At 49.1% G+C, this 20226-nt stretch overlaps 1 protein-coding gene across 1 annotated transcript; it reads left to right on the top strand.

The window, feature by feature from the left end:
- Nucleotides 1-125: 125 nt before the first annotated feature.
- Nucleotides 126-15514, top strand: SLC48A1 (solute carrier family 48 member 1). The gene is made up of 3 exons (XM_050914142.1): nt 126-264; nt 10353-10520; nt 12489-15514. Exons 1-3 carry the CDS (start codon nt 126-128, stop codon nt 12623-12625), a joined length of 444 nt encoding a protein of 147 aa, XP_050770099.1. The 3' UTR covers nt 12626-15514.
- The last annotated feature ends 4712 nt before the right edge of the window (nt 15515-20226 follow it).

Here is a 20226-nt window from a genome sequence, read left to right as displayed (position 1 = left end):
CCCCCCCCCGCCGTGTCCCCGCCCCGCGCCTCCCCTCGGTCCCCCCGGCCGCCAGGGGGTGCGCTGGCGCGGGGCGGGGCCGGGTGTCGGCGGGCGGGGCGGTGCGGCGGCGCAGCAGCGCTCCGATGGCGGTGAGCCGGGCGCTCGCCCTCCGCCTGGCCTACGCGGCGGCCGGTGCCCTCATGGGCCTCTCGGCCTTCTTCACCTGGAGCCTGGCGCCGGCCTTCCGACAGCCCGCCACGGCGGCGGCGGGGGGGCTCTCGGGTACGAGGTGGCGGGGGGAGAACTGCGGGGGGCGGGGGGTGGGGGGCCGGGGCACCGCCGGCTGAGGTAACTCCCGCAGCGGGGCCCGCCGGTGGGTGCTGAGGGAGGGGGTGAGGGTGCTGGGGGGGGGGGGGGGTGAGGGCGAGGAGCGCCTTCCCTTGAGGGTGACGGGCTGTGGAGTGGGCGGCTTCGCCTCAGTGCTGCTGCGAGTGGTCCCTGGGGTGAGGGGGGGACAGGGCGGGGGGGGGGGGGGGGCGAGCAGCGCTGCCCCGGGAGTGCAGGCCCCTCAGTAAGCACCCGTGAGGGTGGGTGAGCCCAGAGCCCCCCTGGGTCCCCACCTGGGTGTGTGCTCTTCCCTCGCCAAAAATCACCGAGTGGCCTGGAAACGGAGCGAAGCAACAGTTTGTGCCTGGGCGGTGAGAGCCCGGGGACGGCGTTGACGCCAGGCCGCCGGCGCGTGGCAATTCCCTGACCTCCACGCTGCCTGCCTTGGTTTTCCTTGAGTGTCGGTGGCGAAGCTGGCAAAACTGGGTTTGTGGCATGGGGGGGCGGGAAAAGCTCCGTATGGCGGCTAGAGTAGATGACAACAGTATATGATTTTGGGACTTGGGTGGGCTACGCTCCATTTTGGGAAGTCTGCAGGTGATGCTTTCCTGATCTGCCCAGGAACTCCTGACCTCCTGGAAGGGCTTGTTGCGCCCGTGAGGGAGTGACTTTTAATAAAAACTGTTTGGGAGACTTTAGCTCACAGTGTCTGGCTGTATTTGCAACTTGAAATGCAAAACCGCGTTTTGTGGGACACGTTAACTGCGTCTGTTGATGCTCATCCCTTAGGAAAAAGGGAAATGAATTTATGTATTTTATAACATCGTTGCTAGTGGAGAGGGAATTGTTCTGGTCTTCCCCTTGGTCCCAAGATGTCGTTTTTGCAACGACATCTAGGAAACTTGCAGCTTGTGGTGGAATAGCTTTAGTTAATGATGGTATATAATTTGCTATGTTATGGAGGGAAAACTTCTAAAAGTTTGAGGCTTAAATTGCGTGTGGCCGTCAGAAGAAGCCCCGTACGCTCGCCAGCATTGTTACTGAACAGGATTTTATTTTAAACTTACAGTTGAAGGCTTTGCTGACTTTCCGGGTAAAATTTGGGTCTGGCAACCTGTCTTTACCTGTGCTCTGTATTTTCAGGAAAGAAAAGAAAAACGCCAGCCTCCTGACGTTTGTACCCGCTGAAAGCATCTGTGCCACATGCTCTGAAATAGGCGTTTGGGCTACTTGTCGTAGAGGCCAGAAGCTGTAAACTGCATCTTAACGTCCACTGAAATCAGTGAGATTCAGATGCCTACATCGGTTGTGGATCTTAGTTAATGATTGGGTTGGAGCAGAACATAGTCCTCTCTTGGTTTGTCAGCTCAGCAACTCATGGGTTTCTCTGGCTGAATAGCTGGAGGAAGAGTGGAAAGTGAAGTTAAACTTTGTAAAGAATCTGGCTTACTTCTGGCATGTGAGCAATGCCAATGCTCCCGTGTACCTCTGTCCTGTCAGAGCAGCTGCGAGGTGCAGGGTTGTGGTTGTCTCTCTGCTTCCTCTCCCTCCAAAAAGCTTTAATTCCAACTGGAATTGGAATTAAGCAGAGAACTTCCAACACCTTGCTTTACTAGGTGGCACAAGGAAAGTTGGAGTGTTGTACCCTAGAAATGCACAAGAAAATAGCAAGTAGTATTTTATGCTGCATGCACGTGCTGTCTTTGTGTTCACAGAGGAATTTTGGAAGTCCGTGTTCTAGAAGGAGGTTGGTGAGAAAGCAGAGAGAGGAAGCATCCTGTGCTTTCTGTGCTGAAGTTGCTTAGATTATTGTCTGCTGGGAGAAGGAGGTTTGTGTGCTGGTTAATTACCAGGTAATTCAAGCTAGTTAAGATAACAAGGAGCAAGGTAAGCAAGAAACAAAACTAAAAAAATGGTCATCTGTTAGGTTGGACTGCATGAATTTGTGTGCTCTCAAACATCTGTTGAAATGTGTATAGGTAAGCAGGGCGTTCACTTGGTTTGTTTCTGGCATACTTCATTAAATCATCCGGTTTTTATTGTAACATGCTAAGTAGTACTTGCTTCTACTGGCAGAGAATGGCAGGAAAGGAAGTGGGCGAGCTTCTGAAATTTTCCGCCGTGTAGACATTGCAAAGTTAATTGTCAGGCATTGTTTTGTGCCCTTTAGTCTACTAATAAACCTGCTGCAACTTTCTGCATGTTGTACAGGATAACATAATGCAGAAAGAGGGCTTCTCCCCCAATATGTGTGACACGGCTCGAGGGCTGGGGCGCAGCGTGGGCGCTGCTGCAGCTGGTGTCGTGAAATCAAAACCCTGTGCTGGAGGTGTGTTTGCTGTGCGGGGTGGGTTCAATGTCTTTAGCACAAACGGGGGGTTTTTTTTTTGGCCCGTATGTGCCTTTTGCATTCAGAAGTGTCAAAAAGCGATCTGAGCACCGGAGAGTGAGTTGCAGGTCAGGCTGTTGTGGCTGGGAGCTCTGACACCGTGTGTGGGGGCAGAAAGTTGTTTAGGCTGGTGTATTTGGCAGCTTTGCAGCAGTTCCTTGTTAATATGCCTCTGATTAAGCCGAGGCTTTGCCTGCCAGCCTTCTCTGCGAGTGTGTGTTTGTACATGTTTATCTAGTTTTAACTATCTTTCTGGTTTTCCCGTCACCTCCTGTGTGTTTGTCGTTGCTTTTCTCTTGCCTGTGTTGGTGAGATGGATTGCAGCCTGCTGCAGCTTTTGTTGATGTGCCTTTGGTTTGTCAGGGACGTGTTTTAGGATGTTTATCCATATACTTCCTCTCTGTAAGAAGTTCTACTGATTCCTGTCTCATTAGGAATCTATATCTTTCTCTTTGTAATCAGTTTATTTATCTTTTGGTTATCTTCTAGAGAACCTTTCCTGCTACGTTTTGGATTGAAATCTGCCCTCCACTCTGCTTGTACTGACTTTCACTTGCTCTGATGCATTTCCTATAATTTAAAGTAAAGACTTAGATATTTATTTACTCCAAGTTCTAGTGTTAAAGTTCTGTGGAGGGAAAATTGCCACGTACTGATGAGTCTGTAACTAGAACCCTCACTTACCTGTAGTTATGAAACCAGAAGCATGTAATTTAAGGTGCTCAGCAAACTACCTTTCCAGTCTTTCTGGTTGGCTTTCATAATAATAACTCCCCCCCCCCCCCAATGCCTAGTAAAATCAACTCACTAATCCTCAAAATCTTAAATGTGCCTCTGGGTATGCATACTTGGGAATTTTGAGATCATCTTAAATCAGATACAGACCTTGTGTATCATATCCTTGTTTTAAGCAGAAACACTCCATCGAGTGCTTCTGGTAACCTGAGGAACAGCAACTTAATTGACTAATCACAGGACCCAGAAAGTCATTCCTGAGTTAATACTGGCTGTCTCTGTGGTTTGCCATTTAATTTTGAGCTAGTCACAGTGGCTTTTATAATTTACTGCTTGTTTGTATGTTTAACCTTCTCCCCTCACTGCCTTACATTAATATTATTTTTTTTAAGTAGGCCATGAATCTCTAAGCGACTCTGATGTTTTCATTCTGGCAGAAGCAGTTTAAAAGAGCAGAAAGCAATTAAATGTTTTCAGGATGTATCCAGCCGTTTCCTGAGTGGCTTTTAATGTTCTTGTGCATGTATCTTCTCTTTTTAAATTTAATAGAAAGAGAGGGGCTTTTTTCCCCACTCCAAAGAGACTTTATTGGCTGTTTCCAAGCTGCTCAGATATTTCTGGCAAAATGTAGAGCTTGTGCTTTGCAAATATAATGTGGACCAGATATTAAAGCAGCTGCAAAGAAGATGAAACACAAAATGTACTTTTCAGACACTTGAAACTTTAAAAATATCTGATAAGTGAAAGTAGTAGAAGCTAGTTTATGCTGAACACAGTATCTGTTGCGTACAAAAGTAGTGGTTCTCTGAAGACTCTGATACCTAATCTAGCTTGCATATACTAGATATATTTATGCAAATTGGCTTGTTCCCTATCCAGGGCTGGAATAGCATGGCCAAAAAGCATTGCAGTTATGGAGTGAAGCGTTTTTAAATGTTTGAATTTGCATATAAAATACTACATATTGTTCAATTAAGGTTTGGCTCGTGACTGCTTTAGTCCATCATCTTAAGGAATGGAGAAAAGGGAAGGAAAGCACGCTAAAAGAAAATGCAGAAAAGACTGCACGTGGCTTATGCTTAATCGTAATTTAGTTAAGTTGCGAGGAGAGAATGAGTCCCTCTAAGTGCTGCTGATGTGCTGGAAAATGTGATGTTGTTTTCATCTCAAATGTGAATGGTAGAGGCACAGAGCGTTTGAAATCTGTACATCTTGTTTCCTGCTTCTGAAAATGGCTGAGCAGACCGACTCGGTGCTGAACAACAAGCTGAAACGCCAGGTTTTTCTTCTCGCACGTGCGCGGCCCAATCTGCTTTCCTCCGAACCGAGACGTCCTGTAATAGTAAAGCACTCGATTGCACGTGTCCAGAGGGAAATTTTGCCAAGTGAAAACCAGTTTTCACTAGAATACTCCAAAGGCTCCTCTCCTTCGAGAGCTGTTTTCCTAAAATATTTCACTTGATCCCCAGCTATTTTGGCAGAAGAGCTGTTCAAGAAAACCCATTTTTAACCTCTTCCAAAACCAGCTGAGGCTAAGCTAGCTTGGCTTCAGCTCCCGGAAGAAAACATTTTACCCTTTCTGGGAAACAACCAGACAAGGCAAAGTTTTCAAAACTTAGAAATGGCAAAACGAACTGAGGTTGGCAAAGCTCAGGCTCCTTTTAGAGTAGGTATTTCTAATGCTCTGGCTAGAGTAATAGAGCGTATAAAAGAAGATTGTTTAGATGGAAAATGACTGAAGGCTTTGTAAGCACTGTGAAAAAAAGTCTTCCAATTGGTCACCATAGACTTTATATTTTCCAGGACTATGCAAGTAGTTTTTAATATTGTTTTTCATTTTTATTGTCATTTTGTTTGTCATCATCTTTGTCTGCCATCATCAACATGCGTTTTGCGCTTCAGAAGGCTGGAATAAGAATGCTTATTGCGGAATAGCTTCTGTGTGTATGTGTTTGGTTGGTTTTTTGGCCTCCGTTGCACATTTGTTGTTTTTTTTCCTAGAATCTGTAACGCCCATGAGTGTTGTACACAGTGTCCTACCGCGGCGTGCAAACGTGGCCTGACGCGTTTGGCCTCTGGCTGCTCTGACCTCAGGGAAGGCAGCTGTGCTGTTATTCCCCATCAACAATGCAACTTGTTTTGCTGGGACCGAAGAATCAGGCAGTGATGAGCAGGGGTCTGAGAAAACCTTTTGTTTGTCACAGTTTTTGTTTTTGTGTTTGGGGAAAGGGAAAGTTTTGTTTCACTTGAGCTCAAGTATGCCAAACTTTCGAAAGGGCTTATCAAAATATTTAGATATTAGTGTTTTTCTGTACCAGGTTACAGACTGAGGGCTTGCTTTTGAACTTGCCTTTTAGAATTTATTTAAACTTGTTCCAAGTATGCTGTAAGTTTTTGTATTTTAAATATGAATTAATCTTGTCAAAATACCTGTTAACTGCTGTTTAAAAAAACCTGCCTCTGTCGCTGTTGTTTCAGATGTACTTGTGGTTGTTTGATGGGCCAGTTTCCTTTTCCTGGAGCTTTGTGTACTTGGGATAATTAGTTTTTGATTTAGAGGTAACTTTCTCGTTGCTCTATGTCGGAAATCCCTTGATTGTATCTTACTGAACGGCTCTTATTTTAGGGTCATTCCAACCGTGATGTGTGGGGTAAATCCACCAAGACAAATGTTTCTCTGAAAGGGGTGTAAGATTTTTGATGTTATTTTAAGCGGGCGATGTAACTGGAGCTGACAACCACCAGGGCTACGCCAGGGCTACGTCTGCAGGTTCAGGTTTTGCTTCTGCGTATGAATGCAAAGCGCATTTCTGAAGGAGGAGGGGATTTGGGGGAATTGCCTGAGGTGAAAAAGAAAAACTGAAGGTCCTGCAGTTAATCATTCCAAGCTTTAAATGAGACACAACTTTTATTTCCTATTCCAGTAAAAACTGTTTCAAAATCTATTTTTTGAAGTTGTACAGCTGAATGAGTTAGCTGTTCTTCTCTTACCTCCATATGGCTAATGGGTTTGTGTTAAACCTGCAAACCTTTTGCTCTCAAGGTCTACAAAGTGAGAGATTTCACATTAATTAAAAATACTAGTATGGTTTTAGTCTCTGTGTGATAATGAAAGTCTTTTCTGTAAATCAGTACAACTAATTTGTTCTTCTCACCACTTAGCTTATGTATATTGGTGAATAGGAGGTGATTTTTCTTTTCCTGAACCCAATTTCAGCTGAATTAAACATGAATCAAATGCTCCATTTGAGCATTCATGGACACTTCTCCTCTGGAGTTGGTTAGAAATAGTGGGGTTTTTTTTCCCTGCTGAATGTCGTATGTTGATAAGCAGTTAGCTTAAAGAAGGCTTTTTAGCAAAGGTACATGTTTTCATGTATTTAAGCGTTTGGTTAGTGAAACTGTATTTAGCAATAGACTCTGCTTAGATTAGATTCCCTGCAGTAATTGTTTGTTTTCCTCGTGTATTCGGGCTCTGAGCTTGATTTGCCATGCCCTGCTGTTAATGTAGCTTCATCCCACTTGGGATGCCCCTTCTATTCACACGTGTTTGTCGACATCTGGATGGTGGTTTTGCTTGCTTTTGTGGCTGTTCCCTACTTCTGAGCGGCACTGGTGGGGTTCGGGTGCTTGCCCGAGTATGATCTCACAAGCTCAGGATGAGCAAATTAAGCAACTGAAAAAGCAAGTCCTGTTCTCATTTCTCCTACCTGTCCCTGAATGCATGCCACCGATGTTTCTTATGCCAGTGCTGATGTTTTTCAGACATTGTTGTGAGCTGATTTAACTTGTTGGAATGCTTTTCTGCCATTTTAGAACAAAAAGAAAAATGAACTGCTCTGCAAGCTGGATAGCCTCACCAGTGGTTCTGAGTGGTGTAGGGGTGTAATGGAGAGGAGGCAAACATGCGGCTGGAGCTGGAGGAGACCCCTTTCCCCTCTATTTCACGTGGTAACGAACATGATGTTGGCTGAGCTGCCTGTAAAAGGATACCCCGTCTTTAATGACCGTGTGACCGAACTCGGTCCTTCAGCGCGTGGTGAAGTTGTCATGAGGCTTTTTTTGCTTAGTCATGTGTGAGGCAGTTACTCTGGGTGTTAAGAATTAACCGAACACAACAGTTTGCCAAATAGCTTCCTTCCAAGTGCTGTGTCAGGCTTTAGGGTCAGGGGAAGATGCAGGGTCAGGCATGGCAATGGGGGGAAGATCAAGTGACAGCTCACGCGCTGCCCCTGCTCTCCCCACAGAGAGCTTTCAGAGCATCAGCAGCAGTTTTGGTGTGGAAACACCGACAACTTGACTCAGCAGTTCAAATAAATTGTGCCAAGTCATCTGAAAGCGCCGGCGGGGGGAAGCAGCTTGTTTTGCTGACTGAAAAACACAAGTTCCCCATTTTTTTTTTTAAAATGTGGGTTGAACTTGCTAGATCACAAGCTTAAAGGTAATACGAAGTCGAGGAAGTGGTGATTTAGCAAGTTGAGTGATAGGCTTTTCCACCAAATCCCATGGCAGGCTTTTTGAAAAGCATTGCCAACGCAATTATGGTCTTGTGCATCTGCAGAGCCCCGAAATGTCTTCTGCCAGCTTTGTGATCTCTAGCACGCGTGTGTAAGTGGTAGCCTGTGTGGAGTCAGTCATGGAAAAGCAATATCTGTAGCTGACTTGACGAGAGTCTCAGAATTAAAATCCTCACTGCCTGGAGCCAGAAAACATGCTTAAACACTGCTGAAGTACAGTGGGTCCAACCAGATGAAGTAATGGTCTGATTCTGCCTTTCCTGCTCGCTGTGATAAAAAGTCTGTGAGCTCCATCTGTCCTGGATATCAGCACTTTACCCTTGGTTTTTTAGTTCACCCTGAGTGCTTTTGCTTTCACTTTTATGAGGTGGTTTTTTTTTTTTAAGATTGTCCTTTTTCCACCCACCTCTTTTGTGGGCCACCGTTGAGGGTATTTTAACTTTCTTTGCCCCATCCCGAGACACTGAAGAGGCAAAAAGCATTGCCAGGGTTCTCCCGTCTAGCCTGGAACTGACTTTGTGTATATTCGGCTTCATTTGAGGTGCACCTGCAGTGCATCCCTTGTCCACGTGGGCGGCGAGGTCAGAAAACCTGCTAGAAATGAGCTGAAAGCTGCTTGGGAGCTGAAAAGCAAGTCCAGCGGGTTTGTACAGCGACTCTCGGCCGTGCTCATCTGTCGGTTTTGAGGCAGTTCTTTTCCTCTGTGCTATAATACGTTCTTTTAAACCCTGGGAAGCTTTGGATGTAATGATGGTATCCAGTAACAAATGAGCTCTGGCAAGACTTGTGGCTGTCCTTAGTATTAAAATGTTTATCTTGTAGTGGGCAAGGCTGGTTTTCGCTTCCTTTGATGTTGAGAAGTAGCCGCAGAGGGAGGTCTGTGTTACAGCAGGATGCCATATAAAGCAGCCTGGTATTTTAGCAGTGGTGTCGCTTTTTTTTTTTTAAATTATTATTCCCCCCCCCCCTGCTGCCCTTAAAATAAAATCTGGAAAGGAGGTGGCAGCGAAGGAGAAATACAAGCCAGTTAGTTGCAGCACTGGAGGTTCAAATTTCAGAAGTGCCGCCGAGGTCTTTGCCAAAATGAGTCAAACGTTTGAAGTCTGTAAAGTCGCTCTAACTATAGGTTGAGTTAGCAGCTTAAGGAGATTTAGTCATACTCTTCAGCGATGCGACTTAAACAGAGGAACAGCTTGCTATAATTGGAGTTGGTGATGTTGCTTGTAGTGGGGATTGTGTAATGGGGAATGACAGGCAGCCTTGTTCTGGCGGGTTATAAAAACTTTGACAGGCTTTAAGGATGTGAAAGGGCGGTTCTTATATTGAGTGTCTCTTCTAATTTTTTTTTCTGCAATGTGGTGAAAAGGTAGCAGTTTTTAGAACAAGATTAGGGAGGGATGCATTGTTTTTCCCTGTATCAGAAGCTGTTTACAGCTGTTACTTGGATGCTTTAATCCCTTTTTTTTCCCCCTCCCTTTTGACAAGGGAGTTGAAACTTGGTTATGGACTAGTCACCAAAGGTTAGGGAAATGCCTTTTGCTGTTCTTATTAAAGCCATAGTGAATTTGGCTGTTCTTAAAAAAATATATATAAACTGTATGTGCTCAGATATTTGTCTGGTTATGTAATCCAGACGTTTTGGGCCAGACCCAAAAGTACAGAGTTAGATTTAGGCCACCTTAAACACTTAGTGAGCGTGCTTTGCCGTAAGTGGGAATTGTATGTACGAATCATCTGGGAGCTGAACTTCTACACCCCTTTACTTGAAACACTTGAAGTGTTTGGAGGGGATTTGTATAAATGGACTCTTTATGAAGTTAACTGGAGATACATTGGAGCTAAAAGACATGATGTGAAACGCTGAGTACTGAACAGGTCCTGTATATCTTGATTTAGGTGTCTAAAATCAGTGGTCATGTAGTGGTGCTCTTCATCATCGTCTCCATATGTAAAAAGGGCTGCCTGGCCTTTGTGAAAAAGTGCACTAATTCTTGCCAAGTGCTTGGCTTGCTACGTGTAATGTCACGAAAGCTGTATGGAGAATTAAATAAATCTGCACTGAGTATGCATTAAGTGGGTCTATTCCAGACAGGAAAACGAACAAGTTATTCGGGGAATCCATTCAGTGAATGACGTCCTTTCTGTGCCAGCCTGTAACCAAGATCTGTGTCTTAAAGCCTGTGCGAAAGCAGGGGGTCTGGGGTGGTCGTGGGGAGCGATGCTTGCGCAGGCAGCCATTTATTCTGATATTTCCCCTCTCTTGGGGGGGAGGACATGACCATGAATCATTAGTGTTCCTTGGTGTTTCCTATGGGGTTTAATGAGTTGTATATTTATTAGACACCTTTCTGTGTTGCAGTGTGATGCGTGGTACTGATTCCCCTTGCTGTCTAATTGAGCAGGTGTTCTGGCGCTCTGGGCCCTAATCACGCATGTGATGTATGTGCAGGATTACTGGAGGACCTGGTTAAAAGGGCTGAGGTTCTTCCTCTTCATCGGGATCCTCTTCTCAGCTCTCTCAGTGGTGGGATTCTGCACATTCCTTGTTCTGGCCATCACCAAGCACCAGTGTAAGTACTTTGTTGCAGCAGGCAACTGGGAGAAATGACTAGCGATGCTGGGATTACTGGGATTGGATTTGAAGGAACAGAAGAGCCTGCAAAGCAGAGCTGGGGTGTGAATCTCGGGGTGCTCCTGCCACCTCTTCTGAGAGGTGTTGAGAGACTTTTGGGGAGGGGCTGCAAGAATGCCATTGCATTCCATTTTTCTGCTGTGATATCTTGATGACACAAGAGAAATTCTGCTGCCCGATGAGTGCCACTCCCTTAGGGCATCTTCTAATATTTGATAGCTGCCTTGATAGGCCTGGTCTGTAGGCCTGGTCTATAGGACTGCTGGCAGGCAGTCCATGTTTTCCAGCATTGTTTCCTATAGGAACTGGAATTTACTTATTTCTATGACAAATAAAGGGAGTGCTCTTAAGCATTGTCTCTTCAGCACTCATAAAGCAGGTGGGTGAGGATATTGAAATCCAAACATGAGTCAGCAGGGTGAAAATGCCTTCTACACTTAGTCAGCATATAAAGCTGTGTTGCTATAAAGTATTTAACATTGTCCGAGGAGGGTTCACGTAATTACTCCCAGTATTTGCTTGGCAATAGACCAAAGAGAGAAAGTTTGGGTTTTGTTTTTTTAGCAGTTGTCTGTGTTTGTTGCTTGCTGCATTTGGGCTGATAGCCACTAAGAGTCCTGTTGTTGTTGTACTCATGGTGGTGGGCAAGCTGTGTTGGGGTCATAACCCACCAAAAGCCCTTGGCTTAGCCTAAATACACACCCCATGGAGACTGAAGTGCTTCAGCCTAGTGGAAGGATATGAAAATACTTGTACGCAATCATTAGAAATACAAATGTAAAAAGAAACCCAAATATTTTTCATCACCTCCTTTCTTGGAGACATGAGGAAAAACTGTTTTGGGGAAAATTTGGGGTTTTTTAGGGAAATGAAGGTATTTTAGGGAAAGCCCTAATTTTGGGGGAAGGCAGAACATCTGCATAGGTTATTTATGTATGGAAAGTTTAGGACTGGTACATTTAATGAGTGGGATTTACTGAGTAAGTATTGTTGTGTATTCTTCAAAAAAATTGTCTAGATTTTTTAATAATGACCAAGCAGCTTGCACTTAGAAGTGGAATTGTTGTATGCATTAGGTTATGTGAGTGTTATTTCAAAATTGTTGACATCTCTAGAACAAAAAAACCTAAATGTTGAAAATAAATATGAAGACTGCTGACATGCACTCAAAAAGCCGAACCATACCCACTTGACTTCAAAGTAATCCCTAGGTAGAAGCAGCTTTATAATAGATAAAGAAGAAATGTGTTCATTTGCAAAGATTCTCTAAAAAGAGGCTGTTCACGTCATTCACTAATGTGTGATTGTCACAGCGCTGTATTGAGGACCTGCAGTACAGGTTGAAGTGCACCGGTATTAAATATTAAACGTCGGTCACAATGATTGGTAAAAGCATTTTTAGAAGGAGGATATATTTTATTTCCTGTTTTCCCCCCCGAGATGTGCAGATTCCCTCTCTCCCTGCCATGGTGGGAGAGAAGGGAGTAGTGGTAAGGCATGGTGAGAGAAATCAAGAACTGCAGGTTGAGGTGGTTTTCTTGAGCCACATGTTTCTGCCATCCAGGAATTCACACAAACTGCATCCTTTGGGCCCTAAGCAAGGAGAGTTTGGGGTGGCTGAGTGGGTGACCTTACAGCTCTTAGGAGCTGCCTCTCGAGATAATAATGACCTTCTTCAGACTGTGACCAGAATACTCTCCTGTGGCAGAGATGAGGAAATTTTACAATCTGAGTCGAGCGAGAGCTGGGAATCAGGCACTGATTAAGCCCTTCTTGCAGAACAAGATTTTTAGATGCAGGCTGAGAAGCTCCCAGGAACTGGGGGGCTGAGTTGGGGTCTTCCTGGCCAGACTGCATGAGGGATAAATGGGATTTTTAAATGTATCTGTATCCTTTTCTCTCCTAGCCCTGACTGATCCCAGAAGCTACTACCTGTCGTGCGTCTGGAGTTTCATCTCCTTGAAATGGGCCTTCCTGCTCAGTTTGTACGCTTACCGGTACAGGAATGAGTTTGCAGACATCAGTATCCTCAGTGACTTCTAACGCTTGGACTTCAATCCTGTCTGAAGGTGCTGGATGTTTGAATTGCCCCCCAAAGGCATGGTACGTGCAAGAGGTGTACGAGAGGCGGAGAAGGAACCCACCCAGTGCTGCTTGGTTTGTCTGTCTGCAGTAGGGGTTTTTCCTAATTGCTTTTACTCAACCATTTAAAGTTTGGCTAATGATGTCCATCTAGTCTTTCTGTAACTTCCCTGGGAGTCCCTGTGTCTGGTAGTGAGGTGAAAGGCTCCACGTGCTTACACACAGCAGGCCTAGATCCACTCTTTGCGTTGCCCCGAAGTCCAGGGGAGCTTTGAAGCGGGGAGGAAATCCTGGGCCCTCCAGGAGCTGTAGGTTCATACCTCATGGATGCAGCACCCCGACGTCTTGTCCTTTTGAGTGCGTCACCAGCTTGCTTCAGGTGGGTGCCCCAGATGTGTGTGGCAAAGAAGCCTGCTGTGTGAAAGTCAGCTCCTTTTGCACTGCTCTGCTCCTCAAAGAGCAAGGGAGAGATGAGCCTTTCTTTGTGGCAGGAAGTCCCGACATACTTTCCAGCCAGTACCCCGCATCTTCCAGTATTTTCTTTTTACCCGTGGTACACAAGGTCAGCTCTCTCCTGTGGTCTGGATGAGCCCGAAGGGACGGGCCAGCAGCAGAGAAGCACTAGTCGTCTCAAGGCTCTGTCAGAGGTGGAGAATGCTGCTTCTGGCTGCTCTCCAGGGTCATTTTAAAAAGGAACTTAATACCATATTTAACGCTCAGATTTGTAGCATGTAGAATCAGGTGTTTGGCTGAAAGATGTGCTGGGCAAAGGCTTACCTACCTGACCTCTGGAGAAACATGAACATGATTCTTCTAAAGTTAAAAAAAAATCTTTTTGTAGGCATTACTGTGCTTCCTTTTCTTTGCTCAGCTTCCCTGTAACAGTCAGCAGGATGAGAGAGGGGAGGAGACGCAGCACTCAAAAATAAGAAAGGTATCCAGAGTCGGCTTCCAGCACGCCTCTGTAACGAGTGCCACCGGCATAATGCAGCCGTAGATAAGTTGCTGGGCTCTCGTGCAGCGAGTTCCGAGGTGACAGGTCTGCACTCGTGGCCTGGTGTGCTGGAAGCAGCTGGGCTTGACTGGCACGTCTTTTGCCCGATGGCAGCGAAGCCTTCCCTCTGCCTTTCAGCCACGCATGGCACTGCTCTGACAAACCGAAAACCGGGGTGGATTTAGTGACCTCTTTAATCCCTGTGTTTTGCTCTCTGCCAGCAGCTGCCCTGAGAAGCTTGAAACCTTCAAGCGTTTACATCTTTCCTTGTTAACTGTATGTACTTCAGACCAGCTGAAGGTTTGGTGCTGCTGCTCTGGCAGAATCCAGGCCGGTGTTTTGCCATGTTGGGCAGATGGTGCTGGCCGCTACAAACTGGAAATGGCAACTTCCGTGAATAATTCTATAGGTGGGTGAGAAGAGAGGCAGGAGAAGCCCCCTTCCCTTGCAGACCGATGGAAGATGAAGAAGGCAGGTGTTTGAAGGAGTCCCCCAGACACAGTTGTCCTGCCGCTTCTCTAGGTGCTGCTGGAGCCTTCCCTGACGTGCCTTTTTGGCAATCCGTGGCAGAGGGTGGGTGACGGGACCTGCTCAGGGTTTTGTGACCAGGTGAGGTGTGAGGGGAAGGTGCTACGTGCTCTGTTGTCAGCCCAGCTTTCTCTCGTGCCACACAGAACTCCCGGTCTGGTTTTGTGCAGCTCTCTGCTGGGGAGTATCTTGGACTGTCCTTTCTGTTACCTTAGCCTAGCGGCGTGCTCCGAGTTAGCTGTGTTTGAATCCCTCTCCACACTCAAAGGCTCCATCCACACCTTCGCTGGTCTGTGTTTTGCTGTGGAAGATGAGTGGTTCAAGGACACAGTAATTCATTTGGGCTGTTGAGGGGATTTTGGAAGTGTTTGACAACACCTATTGATAGCATTCCCCTGTTTCTTGGGTAGGAAGATCCTCAAGTGACTTAACTAGATCGAGGAACATCTTTGGGTCAACGTGTAAACCGAGGTTGTAGCCAGCTTTTGCCAGGGGACCTGCTGGAGTCACTAAACCCAGACAAAGGCTGCGAATCTGAAATGTGCTTACTTATGAGATGAATACTCAGGCTTTTAAATACTAAAATCTCCCTTACTGCTGACGTCAGGCTGCCAGCATGCCTGGCAGGGGATGGAATAGCTCATCTCGCTTCTCTGCCCAAAGCCGTGGCACCCACTGTGGAGTTTGCAAGTGGTTTTAGCATCGGTCGTTTCAGTAAGCCGTCTCTTGTCTTAACGTTTCCCCAACACAACACTGCCCACACATTTGCTGTGCCGGTGCAAGCCCCAGCTCTGATACCCGGATTGTGGTGGGCTTGGGACGCAGAAATCCCGACCCTGGTCAGGCTGACGGAGCTCTGCTACCGCCTTACAGCAAAACATTGTCCCTGCCTGTCGCTGAATTACAGAGCCCTCCTGTCTGCACGCCACTGGCATCTCGTAGCAGCACACCAGGGGCTCCTTTCTCGGGCACGTGTCCAAAAGTCCTATCAGCTTACCCCGGAGGTTTTTAAAGTTTATTTTTGTGACTGTAAATTTGCGTACAAACAGCTCACTGAATCTAATCCCTCTTTTCTCCCTGACATGTTTTAGCTCTGGAATTTATACTTGCATCTCAGCTTTTTAAAAGATTGTGTATGTAAATATATAATATATTTTTACATTGGTTATGCTTCGTTTGCACGCTTGGTGTAAGATTTGGTCCTGCGATGGGATGATGTAATTCACAGTGGGGTTCATTTGTGTGTATCCCAGTGTCTCCTTGTACTAAACCACACTATAACTTGTATGTGACACCACAGTAAGAGCAGAAATACAGTCGTCTTTCTCACCAAACCAGTGTCTGGAGTGATTTTTCCTTATCAAGTTGTTCAATTCTGTCTGTCTCCCTCCCTTGATGACAGCCTGCAGGAACATCACTCTTTGGGGGAAGGACAGGGGTGAATTTGTACAAAACATTTTGCTTCTTGGGGTGATGTGGAGCCCCAGCATTTAACTCTGTCGTGCTCTGTCCCTTGCATCTTTATCAGCACCCTCAATGCCTGGATCCACAGGCAGCGATACCTGATGTAGGTTTTTTTCCCCCCACAATCCCTTCGTATTTTGGGACTTCAGCACAAAGGGATTTTTGAGCAAGTGACGCTGTTTCCAGCCCCTTTCTGTTTGAACAACGATGTGTGCGTAGCCTGCACCCACAGCAAACGGGCGAGGGGAAGAGATGCTTACGGGTGGGGGGCGGCTGGATAATCTGCCGTGGCGGGAGCGCTCCCCATTTCTGTGCCATTGTCATCCCCGTCTCGGGCATGCCACCGCTACTGTCTGCAGAAGCCAAAACTTGGCCGCCTTTTTCAGCAAACCTGGCTGCAACTTCAAAATAGTCTGTGGGGAGGGAATATTTCACCTTCCTGTGAAAAAACCATGTGCTGGCTGCCCGGGGACTGCTGCCTTCTTTTTTTTTTTCCCCCTCTTTGGGACTTCCAGATATTATTTTTGCTGTTGGAATGAGACAGTCCCGCTCTCTTCCAGCCATCTCGCAGTCCCTTTTACCCTCTCAGCGGCTTGGCCAGAGCTTGCTGTCAGTGCTAATTTGCCTGATGGTGATCCCAGCTATCGGAGGCCGCTCTTTGTTTTATTTTCCCCTCTGATTGCCTCTGATTTCTCTTGCCTTGTCCACAGCCTGAAGAGAGACAGTGCAGGCCTTCGCTTATCTAATCTCGTAGGTGGATCAGACACATTTCATCCAGGCTGCGTCCATTTGAATGCGGAGGAGTTTGGATTAAGCCATCCGTTTCCTAAAGAATGGAGAAAAAAAGGATGCGGTAGCCTACGAAGACCCTTTCTGTGGGATTTCAGGCGTCGAAGACCCTTTCTGTGGGATTTCCAGCGTCGTTGGCTGCAGTGAGAGCTTGGTGCCCATTTAGGAATGGGCTGAGAGAGATGAGTAGGGTCATTCCTCTGCAAACGAGTCCTGGTAATCGGCGCAGGTATGTGCCTGGGCCGGACAGAGGATAAACAGCCTGCCGCTTCTGCCAAGCAGCAGATTTGATGCCATGGATGGGGCAAGGGTTAGTGCTTCGGTGATACCGAACCAGGCGCAAACCCGTGGGGACGATGCATTTGCTCTTGCCATCTCCAAACGCGAGTAAGCGCTGCCCAGCCTCCTCCTGCACCGTGGACATCTCCTGCGCCTCCTGCACAGCCCTCAGCGGAGAAATCCGCCCATGCCCCGGGGAGCAGCGGGCTGGGAGGCACCCGTCCTGCGTGGAGGCACCCGTCCTGCGCGGAGGCACCCATCCTGCAGCCCCAGCGCTGTTGCCACCCGCTCCCAATGGCTGAGCAACCTCGCCTGACTTCACAGGGGAGGTCTAAATCCCTGCACCCGCAGGTGAGATTCCCAAATCCCCTCTAGCTCTGGCTGCGCGGAAGCTTCCCTCTGCGCTTGTGCTTCTGGTATTAGGCCCGTCTAAAAATTGCCGGGGTTGGGTGAGCGATTGGCTCTCTCCTGAACGCCGGCTGTGGGCTCGGAGCAAGCTGCCTGTCTCCCCTGTGTGGTCTCAACTGGGAAGCGTGCTCTGAGCAGGCTCGTCCAGCGCCTGCGTAGAGCGGGAAATGGGAAACCCGCACCTCTTCTTCCTCTTGGGATTTTGGGAAAGAGAAGGCAGTTTTCGGAAGCTGAGCAAGGAGGGGAAATGCAAGGCAATGTCTTAAATTCAGCGCTGAAGGTTGGCTGGAAGTTTGGTCGGAGCCACTGCTCTGCTCTTCCAGCCAAGCACCTGACAGGGAGGTGGCTGTGACCCCCGGGGGGGCTGATGCTGGTGGAGATCCCTCCTCTCCAAACCTCGCTGGGCATCACGCTGAGCGAGCCCTTGAGTGGCTTTTCCCCTCCCGGTTCTGCCTGGTGGCACGAGTCCTGTCACCGATGCTGGGACCAGGACCCCGTGCCCCCACCCGTGACCGAGTCCCCTGGGTCAGCAAGATTTGGGGTAGGGGCAGGCCCAGGCATCTTGATTCCTGATCATCTGTTTTCTGTAGCCCAGCCAGCGAGTGCAGCGGCTGGTGGGAGGCCGCGGTAATTAGAACATTTGGAATAAATTTGGGAAGTGCCGGGACGGCGTCTCCCCTTTGATGCTTTTCCTACGGGAGGGCAGAGTCCGAGGCTCCGCAGCCCTGCGGCTGCGAGCACCAGCCGGCGTTGCTGCGCGGCGAGCTCCGCTCCGACTCCAATTATGAATGAAACGAGTTTGCCGGGCTCAGCCCCATCCAAACTGGCTGCCTTCTCCAAAGGGAGCCGGAGCGGCTTCGCTGGGGGCTTCTGGGGCGAGAGGTGAGAATTCTCCTCCGGGGGAAGGGAAGGGGGCAGGAGGGGTCCCCTCCGCCCCGGCGCAAGCAGCTTTCGGCAGCAGCGTGGGAGGGAGGGATGCGGGAGACGGGGCTGAGCCTCCAGCCTGACTGGGAGCACCCATGGGTGCAGGGTGGGCAGTGGCCAGCGGAGGGCAGCAGTGACCTGGCCATGGCTGGGGGAGAGCTGGGGGTCCCCCCAGGAGCAAGATCTTCATCCCCACGACACCCACATCACGGGGATGTGCGTCCAGCTGAAGGTCTCCTTGGAGCTGCGGGGGGGGGGGCGGTGAGGCTTTTGGGGACTGCCAGCTCCCACCGTGGTGACCCCACCGTCCTGGCCAAAACCCCCGTTTCCTTGCAGGCTGAGGTCTGCAGAAGTCCTCGTTTCACACCTACGCCCGGTCCCAGGGTGGCGGGGAGGGTCTGGCAGGGTGGGGAGCTGTGGCCGGCAGCCACCGTGGGACATTTTGGAGCTCTCCTTCCCTCGCTGGGGTCTCACAGACAGCTCTGGGAGCCGCTCCTGCACCGGGAGGTCGCTCCTGGCACCGTTCCCGGCTCCTTCATGACGAAATCCCAGCTGGTTTTGTTCTGCTGAGGAGCCACCGAGTCTCTGCCATCGATGGGGAGGTGACGAGGGCTGACAGCGCTGTGGCACACGCACCCGGGGATGAGCCCTGTGAGCCCTTCCCGGGGTGACTGCCGGAGGGGACTTCTCCCGCCAGCCCTGTGTCCCTGTGTCAGGTCCAGGGGCTGAGCTCAGAGCTCAGGTCCAGCATGGTTTCACCAGGATCTGGGGTGTGCCCTGGGCTGGGGACTGGGTGGAGGCCACTGGGGAGCTCAGCATGGTTCAGCACGAGGGATGCACGTGCACTCCAGTGCCTCTCGCTGGCTTTCCCATCACAGGATGCTCGGGGATGTAGGTACCCGCCAGGCATCACCAATGCTGCTCCTGGATGCTAGCACGGCGGCGCTGGGTGTCATGAGATGCTCTCCGGTCCCACTGCCTTTCTCGGTGGGTTTGCAGCCACAAAACTGCTCCTCAGGCTGGCTGCAAGGGCCAAAGCAGAGCAGGTATGAAGGGGAGGGATCTCGCTTCTCTGCTTGGTTTGCAGTGGGGAATCCGAGTCCCCTGAGTTGCAGTCTTCCACCCGTGCTACGGGATGGGTTTTGCAGCTTGGTGAATCCAGACACCCTCCAAAGGAAGGGTAGAGCCGCCCTTGGCTGCCCCGGTCAGGAGGGGAAAAGCCTTCTCCTCTCCTGGGGAAAGGTTTCCAGCCCCTGCTCTAAACCAGTCAGGGCAGCACCCCAGCCCAAATTACCTGCTCGTCCCTCTGGCGCTGGGATACGAGGGGAGCGGGGGTCCCGTGTGGATCTAAAGGGCCAGAGCAACCCCCTGGGCAGACTCGCGTCCATCATCTTGCCATGAGAGCCCTTCTCTACCTGCAGGCTCCCCAAAGTCATGACGATCCCAGCCCCGCTCGCAGGGTAGACCAGGCTTTGCCATCCAGCAGGCCCTTTTTCGTGCAATTGCCCAGTTTTCACTGGGTTGGAGGAGCGGCAGCGTTCACATCACCTGGCACTTGGCAGCATGAGGAAGTCTTCAGAAATCGGGCAGCATCTGCTGGATTTGGCGTGTGTGTTGGGGCTTGCAGAGGACCTGTGGTGGTGGAAGGAGCCCGCCGTGAAGCACAGCTCTACCTGCAGCCCGCTGTCACGCCACAAGTGCAGGTCCCACTGTCGGGGGCTCGGCACCCTCCCAGAGGGTCCGTTGCTTGCCCGCGTCGGTGGCCCTGATCCCACCTTCCTGCCTGAGCAGCGCTTGAAGATATTCAAAGCAACATTAACAAAAACAACAGATTTTTTGCGTTTTAGCAATCTGCTTTCAAGATGTGGGGAGGACGGAAGCGGCGTTTCAAAGGCTTCGAGCGCTGCAGCCCCGCCAGACGTGGAGGCCTCCGCAGATGAGCCTCGCCGGAGCTGCTGAACGTGGGCCTTCAAAGGTGAGTTTGGATGGAGAAGGATGCTTGGTGCCTGCTGGCCAGGGTGACGCTGTCCTCGGCGTGTTGGATCCATAAATCTTGGCTGTGTGTCCTCCAAGTGGGCTCTGGGGCTGTGCTTAGGGGTGTCCAACAGCTCTAAAGCATGGGGCAGAGCCTGGGGCTCTGTGCAGCCGGGGCAAAGAGGTCTTCAGCCGTCCTTGA

The sequence above is a fragment of the Gymnogyps californianus genome, unplaced genomic scaffold (genome assembly GCF_018139145.2).
Source record: "Gymnogyps californianus isolate 813 unplaced genomic scaffold, ASM1813914v2 HiC_scaffold_32, whole genome shotgun sequence".
NCBI lineage: Eukaryota > Metazoa > Chordata > Aves > Accipitriformes > Cathartidae > Gymnogyps > Gymnogyps californianus.
Note: the sequence above shows the minus strand (reverse complement) of the source record. Positions and strands in the feature narration are given on the sequence as shown.